Below are 16,164 nucleotides of genomic sequence, written 5' to 3'. Positions count from 1 at the left end.
TTTGGGAGGTACAGGGTGGGACTCTAAATATACAAACTGCGGATGTGATATCCTGTGATACATTTGACTGACTCTTCACACTCCCTTTCACTCAAGCCTGACACAGTAGTACTAGTACTAGTAGTAGTAGGAGTAGGAGTACTAGTAGTAGCAGGAGTAGGAGTGAGAGAGAGAGAGAGAGTGTGAAAGAGAGAGAGAGAGAGAGAGAGAGAGAGAGAGAGAGAGAGAGAGAGAGAGAGAGAGAGAGAGAGAGAGAGAGAGACCTTCAAGTTCAAGGCTATATTTCCCTTTTGGGGGTTACGGGATCTACAAGGTGTGACCCTAATACATTTGAGAGAACACAACACTATGCCAAGCCAAAATGAATGAAGATTGCGGGAATCCAGCCTGAGAGCTGGGATATTTTCCAAGATGAAAGATCTACAGAGTATCCATTGGATTATATGTTTTTCTTGATTATTAAAAGGCAGTTCGTTTTCAAGTTAACCAGTAGCAGTTACATATTTAACTTCCAGGCAACATTACCTCTCCATGGACACTAGCCTTGCAGTCAAAATAGCACTGGCAGACAGCAGTGTAAAGGGTGGCTCGCCAGGTCAAGTAATGAATGGCTAAAAGCGGGATAGATGATTCCATACACACGCTGGCCCACAAAAGGAATTCCAGTGCCTACAAGAAAAAAAATCATATGCCTTCAATTTATCAATCTGATTAATGCACGTTTGAACATACATAGGAAGGGCTTGCACTGTTTGAACTTCGCAAAGTAGAGTATGTTGAATTGATATGTTGTAGTAGAAATTAATAACAATGCTTTGGGCTACAACATTTTACGTGGGGGGAAAAATCTAATAATTACAGTGACGGGCAGAGTTTGGTGCAGTACGCATGAAAATCTGAATGTATCCCCCCCAAAAAAAAAGTTATAATAGGTGATAATTACCTCGCCCAATCAATTCACCTCGGTGTTGGGATTTTTTGGGTGTGATCATTATCTTATCAAAAAAGAGGCACTCGCAATCAGGCCTTTAAGATTTAACAATTCTGCTCAATCAACATTTGCCATCCCCTGGAGGAACTCACTTTTCAACATTGACTCATGATTTACCTCTGCTCCTCCATCAGATACGTTAAAGTTGCACTTTATTAACCTGCTTAATTAAGCAGCATCTACTTCTCCATGCTCTCCTGTTCACGAATTTCACTCTCTTCTTCTTCTTCTCCTGCTCTTTCTTATGCTTACAAAATCAATAGATTCCCTTTATATATTACTACTTATGGTTTATAAAGTGAACAGCTCTTATGGCTTTATTTAGTGCTAGAACATCCTACGGTCCTTGGTGTACATTTTCCTAGACTGATGGTGCAGCACAAGTGAGGGAAAGAAGGAAGATGTATCTTGTCCTGGCAAGCAGACTAGAAACTGAACCTATTTAAAATAGGGGCAGAAAATAGCAGTCTCTTGTGCTTCCTGCAGTGGTGGATGGCTATACTGTATGCAATTTATCACTTGCCAATAATTTTGCATCAGGTACATCGCCCTACTACTACATAGAAAAGTAAGTATATCATTATTATTCTTCATTCCACTTATATTCACCTTCCAAAATAAGTATGCGGGCAGAGTTTTGAATAATACACATAAACTTGCCTTATGATTTACTGGTTGGCCGATGTAAAGGGTGTGATATTATTTAAGGTTGGTATTAACAACCTCGACATAGTATCACATAACCAGTTCCTGCATAAGGAAAACAGATCAGAATCCAGAAATCGATCACGAGGTAAGGTATTCAATAGTTGAGGGGCAGGGTATGAAAAATGTCACTCTGAGCAATCAGAATGGGGTGTATGTCTGAATTTTCATCATCAAGAAAGGGAATCCACCATGTGTTCATTATTGATGTGGGAAGCATGCCATCTTAAAAATGATGCACTTTCCCAAAGGGAGCCTCTGCACATCCCAGAAGACTGGTGATAGAGCGCTTACAGCACTCTAAATAGTATAGGTGCACTATACTCATGGTTTAAAGGCACTCACGTGTATTTTTATCATTTGCAGTGTTTCATGATTATTATCCATGTTATTCAAAGATATATCAGCATTGAAATGTAGTGTTCACATTTAAGTAGGACTCTGTATGTATTGAAGAACTTATCATTCCTGTATGTGTAATGTGCAGGATAAAATATTACTCGTGCAATGTAATTTGTGCTTAATTTAAGTTGCCTGCATTATAGGCCTAAACTGCAAGTGGTTTTGAGTTTAGTTTTCCCTTGATTGCTCAAGAATTATAATTAAATGAATCCTTTTTGTGATTCAAGATAGTGTGTTCTCATCCTACAGCAGGTGCAGGAATTCGACCTTGTTATTCTAAGATTTAAGGAGATACCCAGAATATCTTTGAAGAAGTCTGAAAGGTGAGAAGGGAGAACGCCTTTCGTGTCTGGCCTATCTGGGAACCAAGGCCACTGGATGAAAAGTTGGCTTAATTAAAGCTTCTGTGGAAATATACTGGAAGATAGTGTTAATAGGAAAAGTTTATCATGTGACGTATTGTGGGTTGAACATTGTCTTTTTGTATGATGCGCAGGGACCCATTTGACATGAGTCCTTCTTGGGAAGTCAACACGCGCGGACACCTTTGTGATTTGATGATTGGAAATTAGGTAGGACTCATCTAGAGTAGAGTAGGCAAACATACTTCTGGTATCTTTTTTTCTCTTCCAATGAAAAGAGAATTGGACATAGCTTCTTTTCTTCGTTGCGTTCCGTTTGGAGCTCATCATATTATGCCTCTTGTGCCGAATAAATTATATTCGTAGATTCGGCTCTGCTTTGATTTTCATACATCTGTATACTCTGATATTGAGGTGCTTTTATATTCAATTATTTTCGGCCTTTTAATAAATTCACAAAACTGAGAGTCAGAGTCTGTGGTCGTTTAAAAGCACGACCAATTTGAAAGTATGAAATTGTTTTTTTTCCCTCAAACACTTTAACAGGCTATAAAAAGAGCATCTGATTTGAGTTTGGTAGGGAAGGCAAGGAGTAAAATTTAGGGTAATCACTGGCAATAGCGGGGCTGTCCTCGATGCATTCATGACGCCTCTGCAGCATTTAGCAACTGTCGCAGCCCTTTGGCCATATAGGACAGTGTTCCTAAGCAACTGCCACTAACATTCCAGTTCTGAAGCTGCAAAGAAAAGCACGGTATGGTCTGGTTGTTCAAGAGATGGGAACAGTTTCTTCGAGGAATGCATCAGAAAGCTAGTTTTGCCAGTAACAGGGCGAAAAGGGCAACAATCGGAATGTAATACACCGCCGAGGTTTATTTAGGCTTAAATAAAGTTGTCAACAAACGTGATCCTCATCTAAATGTCTACACATCACGCCTCAAAAAAAATATAGATCAACACACAAGATGGTCATTCGAAACTAGCATAAAACTATAGTGTGCCTCGCAGCAGATAATAGTTAAAATAATACGAAATGGCCACTTGATGGCAGCACTGCACCAGAAATAAGACTTTGACGGAGCACTACGGCAGGCTTAATTGTGGGGACAGCTATGAAATTACAGATGTTTTATGTGGATGTAAGAATACCTTACATGTCTCCCCGTCTAAATAAACTGGCAATGAAATAAAAAAAAGCTGGTCAGGCCAGGATAAAAGTATTCAACACTTGCTCTCTAGACATGTTCTGTTCAGTGTGGATACCAAGAAACGACGTTAGGTAACCTCCCTCTAACCCCTCACCTCAACTATATGTTGTAGAGGGCTTTAGGGAGGGTCACATTTCCTCCCTTTACCACAAACTGTGGCAGATTGGGGGAAAATATAAGGTAAAGGCCTGACTAGTAGCCAAGGAGCCTGTTTGGTGGAGGGACACTATACAGCACACAGGGTGGAGGACAGGCCAGTGCTTCGACTAGGCAGGTGATGACACACATGCTCATGGGTGCAACTGCACACGGTGTGGGGGGCGTGATGGGGGGGGGGGGCTGTAAATTCCTTTCCCTTTTCTGTGTACCCATTTTCCAAACTTCTGCTCTGATGCGAAAGTCACAGTGGAGGATTCCAGACATTGACTATCTCCAAATGGGAGTGGGAGGAGCGTCACTGACAAGAAGATGGGATAAGGAACAGCCCTGCTCTTTCCCCTATGGAACATAACATGACAACATGCAGGTCACGTTGCCCAGATGTACCTTATAAGCAAAGAGAGGTGTCCAATAAAATGGCAGAAACTAGGAGAAGGAGGTGGCAGATGAGGATGTGACACTACAATCAAGCATAATGCTGTCCGGGTGTACCTGGGCTTCCAGAGGACATATGAATGGAAGACTGCACATAGCAGGTTAGAACAGTACATACTGGAAGCACCGGACAAACTATGCCACACCAGTTCCTTTCCAGCTACACTGGTGAAAATAAGGAAATAATATACCCACACATCCAAGACTACTCTCTCTGTACGGCTGCGGCTACATATGAGGAGATACCCGTGCATAGGAGCTGCACTTAATATATCAGGCCATACCCGCATGTTTGATTCATTAGCGCTCGAGTAGAAGGTGACTGTCCCGGGTAATGAAACTGTGCCCCGAAATCTGCGGTTGTATTTCTGGATTTGTGGTCGTGTGTGGGGATAGAAGCTGTGATTGGCTGGTTGAGGTAGGAATTGGGCATTTGAGTCAATATGTAGTGAAATTATGAAGTGCGTGCGAGCTGTAAGCAGGCATCCGAAGACATGCTGCAGCACTGTACCTGAAGAGGTGTATGGGCACAGAGTGCAGGGATATGTTCCTGGGCATCTGAAGGAAAATTAGGGAATTAGAGCTAAGCCTTTTATTTATCGCTTTTCTAGAGAAAATGGTAGCTCTGTGATGACTGTGCTATGTCCCTGATATATTATGGCAGCATCTTACCATGGCCCTGATGATGAGTCAGATGGAGTGATATCTTCAAGGCGAATACCATTCCACCCGATTACTACTGGTCCAGTGTTCTCACACCAGAATGTTGCAGCTGAGGGAAACACTAGGGTCAATTTTACCAGCTGCAGGAGGATCGACAGGGGTTGTAGGTACTCGCACAGCCCTGCCCCAAACGACGTCCTGCAGACAGCCCCGACGTACAGCAATGCCTCACTCCTAATTACTACATGCTTAAAGCAATCGATAAATGGGAGGCAAAGTGGTCCTTTATTCTAGCCTGAATGGGGAGGCACATTAGGGTATTTTGCCAGGTAAAGCGGAGTCTGCATGGTATTCATTCAGGGTGGAATTCCTGGATGTACGTGTGGGGATACAACCTCGAATCATTCTAACTAAAGTCGGCTCATTTGTATACAGGGCCTAAATGTATATTCAGCCTGCACAAAAAAACAGGTTTTAAGTTTCTTCTTAAACAGCCCTGAGTCTCTCATAGTCTGCAGCTCCTGTGGAAGCGGATTCTATGCTTTGGAACCCAGGAATGCTAAAGATCTTCCTCCTGCTCTTGGCGGCAGAATCCTAGGGATTTCTGTCAGAAATTAGTTGGCGGATCTCCGCTGTCGTGTAGGGTTATGAAAGCTGAATCTGGTTCTGAGGTAGGAAGGCCCTGTTTGATATAGATCATTATGTATTGTAGGAAAGTGACCCTTTTTGCATGGTTACCTCCCACTTTTTGCCTGACACATAATGCACTTTGACATAGTGTGCCCTGGGTCCCGGCCAACCAGGTTCCCAGGGCCTGTGTTCTTTCTCAAAACTGTACCTTTGTACCCCCAATTGGCATCTCTGGCCACAAGTAAGCCCCTTGTAAAAGGTGCCATGGGAGTCAAGGGCACTGTGGCCAGGTGAGGCCTCTAAGGGCTGTAGCACCTATTTTGCCGTTCTTGAGGCCCTGCAACTTAACACTCACACACTGCCAGTGCCGACTGCGTGTTTTGGTGCAGGGAAAAGTGAAGAGTCGACATGGCACACATCCCTGTGTGCCATGCCTGCCATCCATTGCCTGTGGACTAGGCAAGTCACCCCTCTAGCAAGGTGCTCTAACTCCCAGGTGAGGGTACAGTGGCATGAGCCCTGTACCCCTATAGTGTTTAAGTCCATTCTTAGGCATTGTAAGTGTGGTAAAGCCATAAAGAGTATATGATCTGGGAGTTGGTCATTACAAACTACATTACTCCATAATGGCTTTACTAAAAGCTGGAAAGTGTGGTAGCAAACTTCTCAGCACATTAAACCCACATTGATGCTAGGGTGGGATTTAGGGAAAATGCACACAAAAGGCATCTTAGAGATGCCCCCTGAAAAACTAACAACCTTGGTGAGGTTCCTGAATGGTTGCATGCCTTTTGCCACGACCAGACAGGTTTCTGGACTACTGGGTAGAGGGCCTCTGCTCTCTGGGTCCAGAAACATAGCAAATCCTGGGCAGAGGTGACATATCCCCTCCCCCAGGATGGGCTGGGTCCACGAGAGGGAAAGCTTCAAAGGTCTTTCACCTTTGTAAGCTGACACTGCCATTTCCTGCCCGCAGCAACTGTCTCCCACAGGTTCTGACCCCCACTTCGGGAGGGAGAATGGGCGGGAAAACAGAGCTAGGAAGAGAAGTGTGCCTACCTTTGCCAACCCCACCACTCAGGTGGGGGAGGCAAGGTGACGCACAGAGCTTAGCCCCCTCCATCTTGGAGATGAGGGGACCCAATCAATTAGGAAGCGGCTCATAACCCCTCCCATTGGAGGGTAGCATAATAGGGGGTGTACCCACCCTAATGAAGTGACCCAATGGTCTTGACCTTCACATCCGGTTAATGCCCCTAAATTTAATATTTTGGAGTGACTCTGAACCTTGCCTCCTCAGATTCGAGAAAGAAAGAAGGAAAGAAGAGCCGTGTTGACCCAGGAAGAAAAGGACATCTACTGCTTAAGCACTAGCCCTACAGGACTGCTCCGCCACCAACCTGCCTACAGCGAATAAACCAGCATGTCTAGCAGTCCCCAGAGCCTGGAGGATTTGCCCTGCAACCATCTTACAGACTCTGTCTCCCATGAGCACCGGATTGCTCAAGCAAAGACTCACCCACAGAATTCAGATCTATGCGGCTCTGCGATCGTTCACCACTCTACACCCGACGCACACAGCCCAAGTTCAAATTACCCAATACCATCAGGAGGTCTCTCTAGTGATTCTGAACTGGGATCTGGTGAAACCTCAACCTGAAGGTCCCCCTGAACGCGACCGGAGCTGGTAAGAAGACCAGACACCAGAAGACACCCCCACACCAGACAACCCACGTCCTTGGGAGTCCTAGCCGATGGGGTCCAGGCATCCCCAAGAGCCCAACTTACTGCTCCAGCCAGTGGTCGCCTTCAGGAAGTCTCCCTGTGTGAGCCTGCAGCCTCTTTGCCGAACCAGAGGTCTCCATTGGAATCTACAGGGTACCTGACGCCTTGGCACATTGCACCTGGCCAACCCTGTGCTGCTGGTGTTGCAGCTCCTGTGCTGATTGTTGGCCCCTGTAGCGCTGACCTCAACACCAAGAGCTTTGCTCCCACACCCATGTGGCTCACTCGTACGGAGTCCCTGACCGAAGGCCCCCTTAACCCTATTGGATAAAATTGGGCCCCTGCACTCTGCATCTGGCTGCCCCAGTGCCACTGGTTTGAGTGCTTACCTAGACCTTCTGGGACCTTGGTCCTAATCCCCAAAACTCCCACTCATAAGTTGTTTACTTACCTGACAAACCGCTAACACTTGTTTCCCCATAGAAACCAATGTTGTGATGCTTTGTTGCTGAACTTAGTATGAAAGAAAACATAACTAAAACTGCAAACTTTAAAAAGTCTTACTTACCTTGTATTGCGAGATCCCCTGTGTGGTCTCTAGGCATACCGCCCTGAGTAGTCGATGTAATCCAAAATTAATCTAAAGTATTCCAAAAATAATTACTGAGTAATTTAAACTGTTTTTAAACCAATACAAACCTGTAACTTTGCAAATCAACCACAACTGCACTTCCTAGTAAAGTCTTGCATTTGAGAGTATTTTTTTACTTACCTGTGCCAAGTCCTGCTTGGTTCTAAAAAGTCTGAATTCAGTCTCGGAGTGTGTGCTATCAGTCTTGAGTGAGTGAATACAAAAAATGCTTAACACTCCCTCTGTTTTGTGTATTTTAAGTATGGTTTGTTTTGTATTTGGTTGTTGTGTGTGATGTTATATTGCTTGTTTTTTCTATAAACAGAATTTTTAAAAAAAATACACCCCCTGGAAAAGGCTATCTGCTTGCCCATACTACCACAAAGAGAGCTGTTGGTACTTACCTAATTTAGCCTCTGCTATACCTCTGGGGACTCCCTGGACTCTGTGCACACTATACCTTACTTTGGTATAGTATATACAGAGTCAGCTTCCTACATGTATCACTTTACGTGTATTAAATGTGACTCTTTCCCTAATGGGCAGCCAATGGAGTGCATGTAGACGTGACATAATACCTGTTTGCATCGGTACATTTAACAAGAGCCGGGCCGTAGCATTCTGGTTCACTTGGAGTCTGTCCATTAGGTGCTCGGGTAAGCCAAAGTATAATGCATTACCATAATCAATTTGGATGTTATCAGCACCTGGATAACTGTTTTCTTTGCTGAGAAGGATAGAAGGGGCAGAAATGTCTTTAGAGACCTCATAATCCCAAAGCAAGTGCCTACCAACATTTTTTACTTGAGAACTAAAAGACAGCCTGTTATCAAATTTAATACCCAGACTTTTTACTGAATCTTTCTGGGGTCCTGGGGAAGAGGCATCATGTGGCCAAAAAGTTTGCCAGAGTCTTACCTAAGAAGAGAATTTCTGTTTTCTCATTGTATTTGAGTTGAGCTGTTGCTAACCAATGAAAAACTGCAGTCAGCCACGTTTTAACATGTGTGCCCTTCAGCTCAACTCCCTTGTCCCAGGAGAAAAGCAGTTGTGACTCATCCACATAGGAGATCACTTTCACTACCATTTCTTCTGCTAGTTGAGCCAGATGGATGAGATATAAATTAAAAAGTATAGGGCTTAGAGCAGAGCCCTGAGGGACAACTATATACACCTCACGTGGACTGGCGGAGCATGGGGGAATCCAAACTTGTTGGCTCCGATTTGCTAAGAATTACATTAGCCAGTCCAGAGCATGCCCCGACACTTCAATGGCCTGAAGACGATCCAACAGCATTGTGTGGGGGGCCGTATCGAATGCTCCTGCATAATCAATTCGGCCACTCCCCTGCATCCAGGGTTCCTCTAATAAAGTCTGATGCCTCCACTAGTGCTGTTTCTGTACTACATTGGGCTCTAAAGCATGACTAAGTAGGGTGAAGCAAGTTGTTTGCGTCCAAAAATCTCAATAGCCGTATATTTACCTATTTCTCTAAAATGTTAGATAGGGCTGGTAACAGGGAAATAGGCCTATATTTAGGCAGAATGACAGGATCTGCTGCTGGCTTTTTTATAAGTGGAAGAATCATTGCCTGCTTCCATGGGCAAGGTACTGTAGCTGTCCTTATTGATGAATTTAAAATTCAATTAGCCACTGGATTGATAATGCCTGCCCTTAATTCCAATAATTTAGGGGGGAACGGATCTGTAGGAGAGCCAGATTTATTGGCCTTCAGGGCCCACAGGGAGCAACTCAGCAAAATAGTCTCAAAGGTGCCCGACTTTATCTTAAAAGGGGATCTTCATGCTAGTTTGCTGTTTTATTCAGGAATCTACAACAGGTTTTTGACCAAATGACAAACTAGCTTGAATGCTTAAAATCTTAGCATTAAAAAAGCTGGCAAGCTTTTCCCACCTTTCAGCCGAGACTGACCATCAAACTCTTTAACTATGGAGAAAATCGCTCCCAATCTATTCCTTGCCTTTTCAATTTGCTCCTCATAGTAGGCTTGTTTAACTTTAGTTACTGAGGCATTGTAGTCTTTTGTGCTAGTTTATACATCTCTTTATCAGCTAAATAGTATTCCTTTCTCCATTTACATTTTAGCATCTTACAGCATTTTTTTCAGTTTAAGGGCGACTGAGAACCATGGGCTGGAAGGCAACCTTCTATTTACTCTACTTTGGAGAACCGGTGATAGCGCCACTGTAGCATTTCTAATCCAATTATCACATTTTGTGAAATCATCCTCAAGAACACCAGACAGGGCTGGGTTATGTTGTTCATTCACAAATTCAAATGGATCTATCTTATAAGCTCCCCAGACTTACATGCTGCAGTCAAACACAGCAAATACCTCACCAGGACGCTTTCAGGCAATAACCCACTGCTCTTTAGAATACAATGGTCCCAGGTGCGCCGCGCAATCCCAACTTGGCGACTAAACCCAGAGCTCTTAGAAGATTAGGTCTTTTCGGGAGGTGGTGGGGGCTAGCATTACCAAATATTTTCTTGAGAACATGGGCACGGCGTCCTCGTCCTCTGTGGTTTGGGATACTTTTAAGGTAATGGTGAGGAGTCACTGTGTTACCAACATGCTGGGGGGCGTAAGACACTACTGCAAGATATAGAGACTGCGGCTCAGCGCTTACGAGAGCTGGAACGAGACCGGCCTGAGCAGCCTCGTAGACAGCGGGACTTGCTAGAGGTGAGGGAAGAGGTCGCCGTGTGGATTGGGAGACTGCGCTGTCTTGATTATAAAAAATATATAGCGAGCACTCATGCCGAGCGTGATAAATTTGGTGCGTTGCTGGCTTGGTTAGCCAACTCCACCAGGCGGGGGACGGTCGTCTTAAAATTGTGTAGCCCAACAGGGGAAATTTGCTATATGCAGCAGGAGATTAATCATCAATTACACGCCTATTACACAGATCTTTATCAGAGCAAGGTGACATTGAATGGGGATGTTCTTGGGCAGTTCCTGCTTCAGCTGACCTTCCAAAGCTTGACACAGGCAGAGTTACTAGGCCAAGATATCACAGTAGGGGAAGTTAGGGGGGCAATTAAACATATGGCGCGGAAAAAGACCCCTGGGGTAGATGGCCTGTCGATCGAGTTTTATCTGACCTACATTGACCTTTTAGCTCCAAACCTAGTGACTCTTTATAATGAGGCAAGGAGTGTGGGTCAACTGCCAGCCACTACTCCAAAGCTATTATTATTCCATTGCTGAAGCCAAGGAAATCGCCCTCTGATAGGACCGCCTATCGCCCGCTGTCCATACTTACTACTGACTGTCCATACTTACTACTGACTATTAGATTTTAAGTCAGATCCTGGCGACCCGATTGCTACCACATATGGTCCACTTGGTACACAGGGTTCAAGCGGGATGCATCCAGACGCGAAACACTGCCATCAATGTGCGGCGCCTGCTTCGTATAATGGAAGCGGATCCATATCCGAAGGCATCCGCTGCCATTTTTTCGGTCCATATCAAAAAAGCTTTCAACAGCCTAGAATGGACCTACTTGTTTCAGGTCATGCACAATTTTGGCTTGGCCGATACTTTTATGGCTTGGACGGCATTGTTCTACAGGTATTCCACCGCTCGGTTAAAAACGGGTGGACTGATCTCAAATGCCTGTGCGGTGAGTCGCTGGACACGGCAGGGATGCCGGCTCTCCCCTCTATTATTTGTCCTGGCCATGGAACCTCCAGCGGCCCAAGCCTGGGCGGGACAGCAGTACTCGGGTCTTTGTGTGAGTGGCCTCACTCACTACATCGCGCTCTGTGCTGATGACCTCCTCATGTTCTTAGCAAATACACATGATGCCCTTGTTGGAGCAAAGAGCTTACTCTGGGATCTCAAGGTTGTTGCGGGACTCAAGGTGAATTGGACAAAGTTATGTCTGTTCCCCACTACCCCCTCGGAGGGAGGCCCTTTAATTACTGATGGCGTGCAGTGGGAGTACCATTGCTTGACGTACCTGGGACCCGTATTCATCATACGCAGGCTGACCTGTTAGAGGGTAATGTTGGAAGAGCCATCCAGGGCCTTAAAGGCAGCCTGGAATTTTGGTAGACCTTGACGCTATTGGTGGCCGGCCGGGTGGCCCTTCTTAAAATGGTAGCCCTCCCTAAGCTCCTGTATTATTTTCGAACATTCCCAATATGGATCCCTGCTTCGATTTTTAAATGGCTTCAAACGATGTCCACGGGGTTTCTTTGGGATACTGGCGACGGGTGGCCCTGAAGACTCTCATGCGCACAAGGGCTGATGGGGTTCTAGCAGTTCCTGACTTTGAGACATACTATTTGGCAGCCCAGTTACAGTGGCTTACACAAGCAGTGGCGCAGAATTTCGGAGACCAGATGAGCGGGAGGGTGGGCGGATAACTGGGCAGATATTGTCTCACATTATATTACAGCTGCCGTTGTGGCTCAAGGCACTCACTAATGAGCTACAGACGTTTCGGCTTTGTTGGAACAGGAGCAAACGGAGAGCGCAGATTGCACGTCCCTATGCGCCTGAGATCCCTTTGGCCATGTGCACAGCTCTACCACACGGGGGCAACTGGGTGGCGATGACTGACTGGGGGGAGAGGGGTCTGACTACAATAGGGGACCTATATGAGTATAATGCCCTCTTGCCGTTTGATGCATTGCGGGATAGGCACAACCTGCCTCGTGGGGACTATCTGCTCCATTCAGCCCTCGTATCGGCCATCCAAAAGCACTGGAGAGAAGGCTTTCCAGTACGTAGTATTAGCGGCAGGAACCTTTAAGGCAGTTACCTGTCTATATAGGCGAATGACGCTCGAGGCGCTGACTCCATTGCTGGTGCTGAAGCAGAAGTGGGAGGAGGATTTAGGCGTGGAGATACCCGAGAAGATGTGGGCCAAGCTGGTTGAACGGGCGTTGAAAAGCACTATGGAATGCCCGTTATCAGCTGGTATATTTTGTATATTGCATAGGGCGTATCTCACCCCGGGGAAGATTAACAAATACTTCGGTACGACCACAGCGCTATGCCCGCAATGCTACACGGAGGGTGTGGATTTCCGTCACGTGATATGGGACTGCCCCCAGAGTGGGATGTATTGGGAGGAGGTGGTGGCGCTGTTGTGTGACATTACCGAGAGAGAAATTGAGCCCGCTATAGGCCCTTGCTTGCTGCACTGGTTCCCCCACACCTTCAAGAAGAAGATCACTAGCAAGTTTTTGAATTTGGGCCTCCTATTGGCCAAGAGAAACATTACGGCACATTGGAAATCCAAGCGGGGTCCAAGCGTTTGGAGGTGGAGAACTGTTTCTCTTAAATGGTCGGAATGTGTGGGCACTATTAGGTTCAAATTCAAAGTAGCTTTATTCGATTTTGCATACAGAATCAATAAAAGCACAAAATTACATTCCAATTAAAACATTATTAAAAAAAAAACAAGTAGATAAAACCTTTGAGAGGATTTCATTATTACAATGGTTAAAATGGCAAATATGTCCTTTCTCAAATTCATTTGAAAGTAAAAACATGAATACAAAAGTTCATTGAACGTTACATGGACTTTCTGAGGGCTATAATGGTCTTCAAATAAGATGCCACTGCCTTTATCTCAAAAACAGTCTCTAGTAGCTTCAGTTTGCAGTACGCATCGCAACATCCTCTAATACCCCATTTAGTAAATATAGGTTTTAAAAACTGTTTCCTAGGGGCCAAATAAAAATGACAAAAAAGGATAGAATGAATGTTTGATTGATTCGAAGACCCATCACAGGGACACTTTTCCAACTGTTTAGCCCAGTCATTACATTTAGGGAATGTTATCAAACGGAAGAATGTATCAGCCCGAAACCTGGTCAATAGCATTCTGGAATAAGGACTGCTCTCCATAGTTAAGTAGAGTTTCATTCCTTCCTGTTGAATGAGTACGCCGTTTAATTTGTTGGTGTTTTTTCCTTTCTCGCTCAACCACCTTTTGTTGGCCAGATGTTCCATTATAGTCTTTTTCAGGGTGCGCTTAGAGATGGTTTCCAGGCACAGCGGGTCCTTAAAATATTCTTCGTGGCCAATGTTTATAGACATGTATCTCACGTAGTTCAACCATTTGATACTTCGCACCCCCTCTAGGTTTAGGCAGTCCAAAACAATTTCCCTGTTCAGTGATGTTTCCGGGGTAGTCCAAATTTTATGCCACAAAAGAAGGGGACTGGCTTTAATTGTGTCCTCTACATAGGAAATCCCCAATTCTCTATGGCTAAAAAAAATAGATAATGATTTTGGTGTGGCAAGCAGATACCGTATAAAATTATTTTCAGCCAATTGTATCTGCTTGGTATTTGTAAAACCCCAGATTCCGGCGCCGTATGTACCAGTGGAGACAGATCTAGCCTTGTAAATTTGTGTAAGTTCTTTGACCGGATGGCCACCGAGTTTCCTTGAACAGTGTATTAGTGCTCCGGTGGCTCTACTGTATGCCAGGTTTCTAGCATGGACTGCCTTAGCCCAATTTCCCTTATTGTCAAAATTTACTCCCAAGTAACAGAAAGTGGCAGTGTTATGTATCTTTTTCTGATTTAAAAAGATTGATTTGGGGGATTTTCTAGAAGGGCCACATCTCATGGAGTAAGTCTTCGTTACATTGATTGTTAACCCACGAGTGTTCATGTAATTGGAAAATTCCACTCCGATGGGAGTCCGCGATAGTATAGCGGCATCATCCGCATATAAGAGAATTGGTATGGTAGTCCCTCCCACTAATGGATAGTCAAACTGAAACTTCCTCATATGCTCCACCACTGTGTTTATATATGACATAAAAAGGAAGGGTGCAAGGATGCACCCTTGCCTCACACCTCTATTGATGTGAATCCTTCCTGAGCATTGGCCGTCACTGCCATACCTGACTCTTGCCCCTGCGTTTCTGTATAGCTCCTTGATAAATACAATGATCTTATTATATATGCCTAAACTCTTCAGCGTGTCCCAAAGCTTTATGTGGTCCACGCAGTCGAAGGCAGAGGTCAAGTCTACAAATGTTATGAGTAGACTTTCATGCTTTGCCTCTGTATATTTGGCGACTAACAGAGCCAGGTTTAAACTCTGCTCTATTGTGCCCTTCCCTTGGCGGAAGCCATACTGAAGAGGGGTTATAATGTTGTGTTCTTCCGACCAATCTTGGAGCCTATTTAGGATGATCCTGCCTGCTACCTTCATCAATGCGTCCAGAAGTGAAATTGGACGGTAGCAGGCAGGATCATTTCTATTGCCCTTTTTAAAAATTGGCACCACAATTGCCTCGGGCCATGTAGATATAAAACCTACGGTGTTAATGCTATTCAAAACGATGGTTAGGAGGGGAGCCCAAAGTTTTAACTCACTTTTATATATATCGATGGGGACCCCATCGGGTCCAGGTGCTTTGCCCGATGCACTATCGTTAATGGCCTTTAGAACTTCCTTATAATCAAAAGTGATTCCCAACGGAAACTGAGCGAGGGGCTCTTTGGTTGATGTTGAACTTACACTTCCTCTTTGATTAGAGTTATTATACAGATGTGAAAAATGCTCGACCCACACCTCCCCTGACACTACGATTTCTATTACGTCTTTATCTCGGTTTTGGAAAAAGGGTGCATTAACTGCCTTCCAGAAGGCGATGTTATCATTTTTCTGGCAAGCTAGGTGTAAATTTTCCCATAAATCCCGCTTTCATTCCTTCCTCCTAGTGTCTAGTGTAATTCTATAAAGCTTACGTGCCTCTCTGACATGGACCACAGATCTTGGAGCTTCATGCAAAGCTGCTATTAAGTGTGTGTGCGCTGTAGAACATTCCTTATTGAACCAACTCTTTTTTTTTACTGAGGTGTTTTTTAAATGGTTTCAGTAAAAGGTTTTTTATCTCCTTAGTAATTTCAATAAAGGAGTCTACGATTACTTGTGGTCGTTCAAAGTCCCTCAGGCAGATTGACACATGGTCCGAGGCTCTGGACAATAAATTTATCAGGAATTTTTCGGGGTCCACCTTTTCCCACTTAAGGGAATACCCAATTTTTTCCCCAGAGTTGTGGGTATCGGGTACTCTTGTTTTTTGCTTGTGGCCGCTCCCTTTACTTGCAACTCCATAGAAATTGGATAATGATCCTCAAAAGCGAGTTTTAATGTTTCCCAGGATAAGGCTAACCCTCGATATCGGTGCGATAAAAGTGAAAAGTCGATTACCGAGTTTACACCCCTTCCTGTAAAAGTTGGCTCA

General features: G+C 44.7%; 1 protein-coding gene across 1 annotated transcript in view; it reads right to left on the bottom strand.

The window, feature by feature from the left end:
- Positions 1-16,164, bottom strand: part of CFAP54 (cilia and flagella associated protein 54) — a 2,285,874-nt gene that overhangs the window by 2,166,209 nt on the left and 103,501 nt on the right. Inside the window, exon 6 of the mRNA XM_086918163.1 lies at positions 526-669. Coding sequence (XP_086774289.1) covers positions 526-669 — 144 coding nt within the window. The remainder of the gene's footprint in view (positions 1-525; positions 670-16,164) is intronic.

Source organism: Lissotriton vulgaris, chromosome 1_1 (assembly GCF_964263255.1).
Source record: "Lissotriton vulgaris chromosome 1_1, aLisVul1.2, whole genome shotgun sequence".
Taxonomy (NCBI): Eukaryota; Metazoa; Chordata; class Amphibia; order Caudata; family Salamandridae; genus Lissotriton; species Lissotriton vulgaris.
Note: the sequence above shows the minus strand (reverse complement) of the source record. Positions and strands in the feature narration are given on the sequence as shown.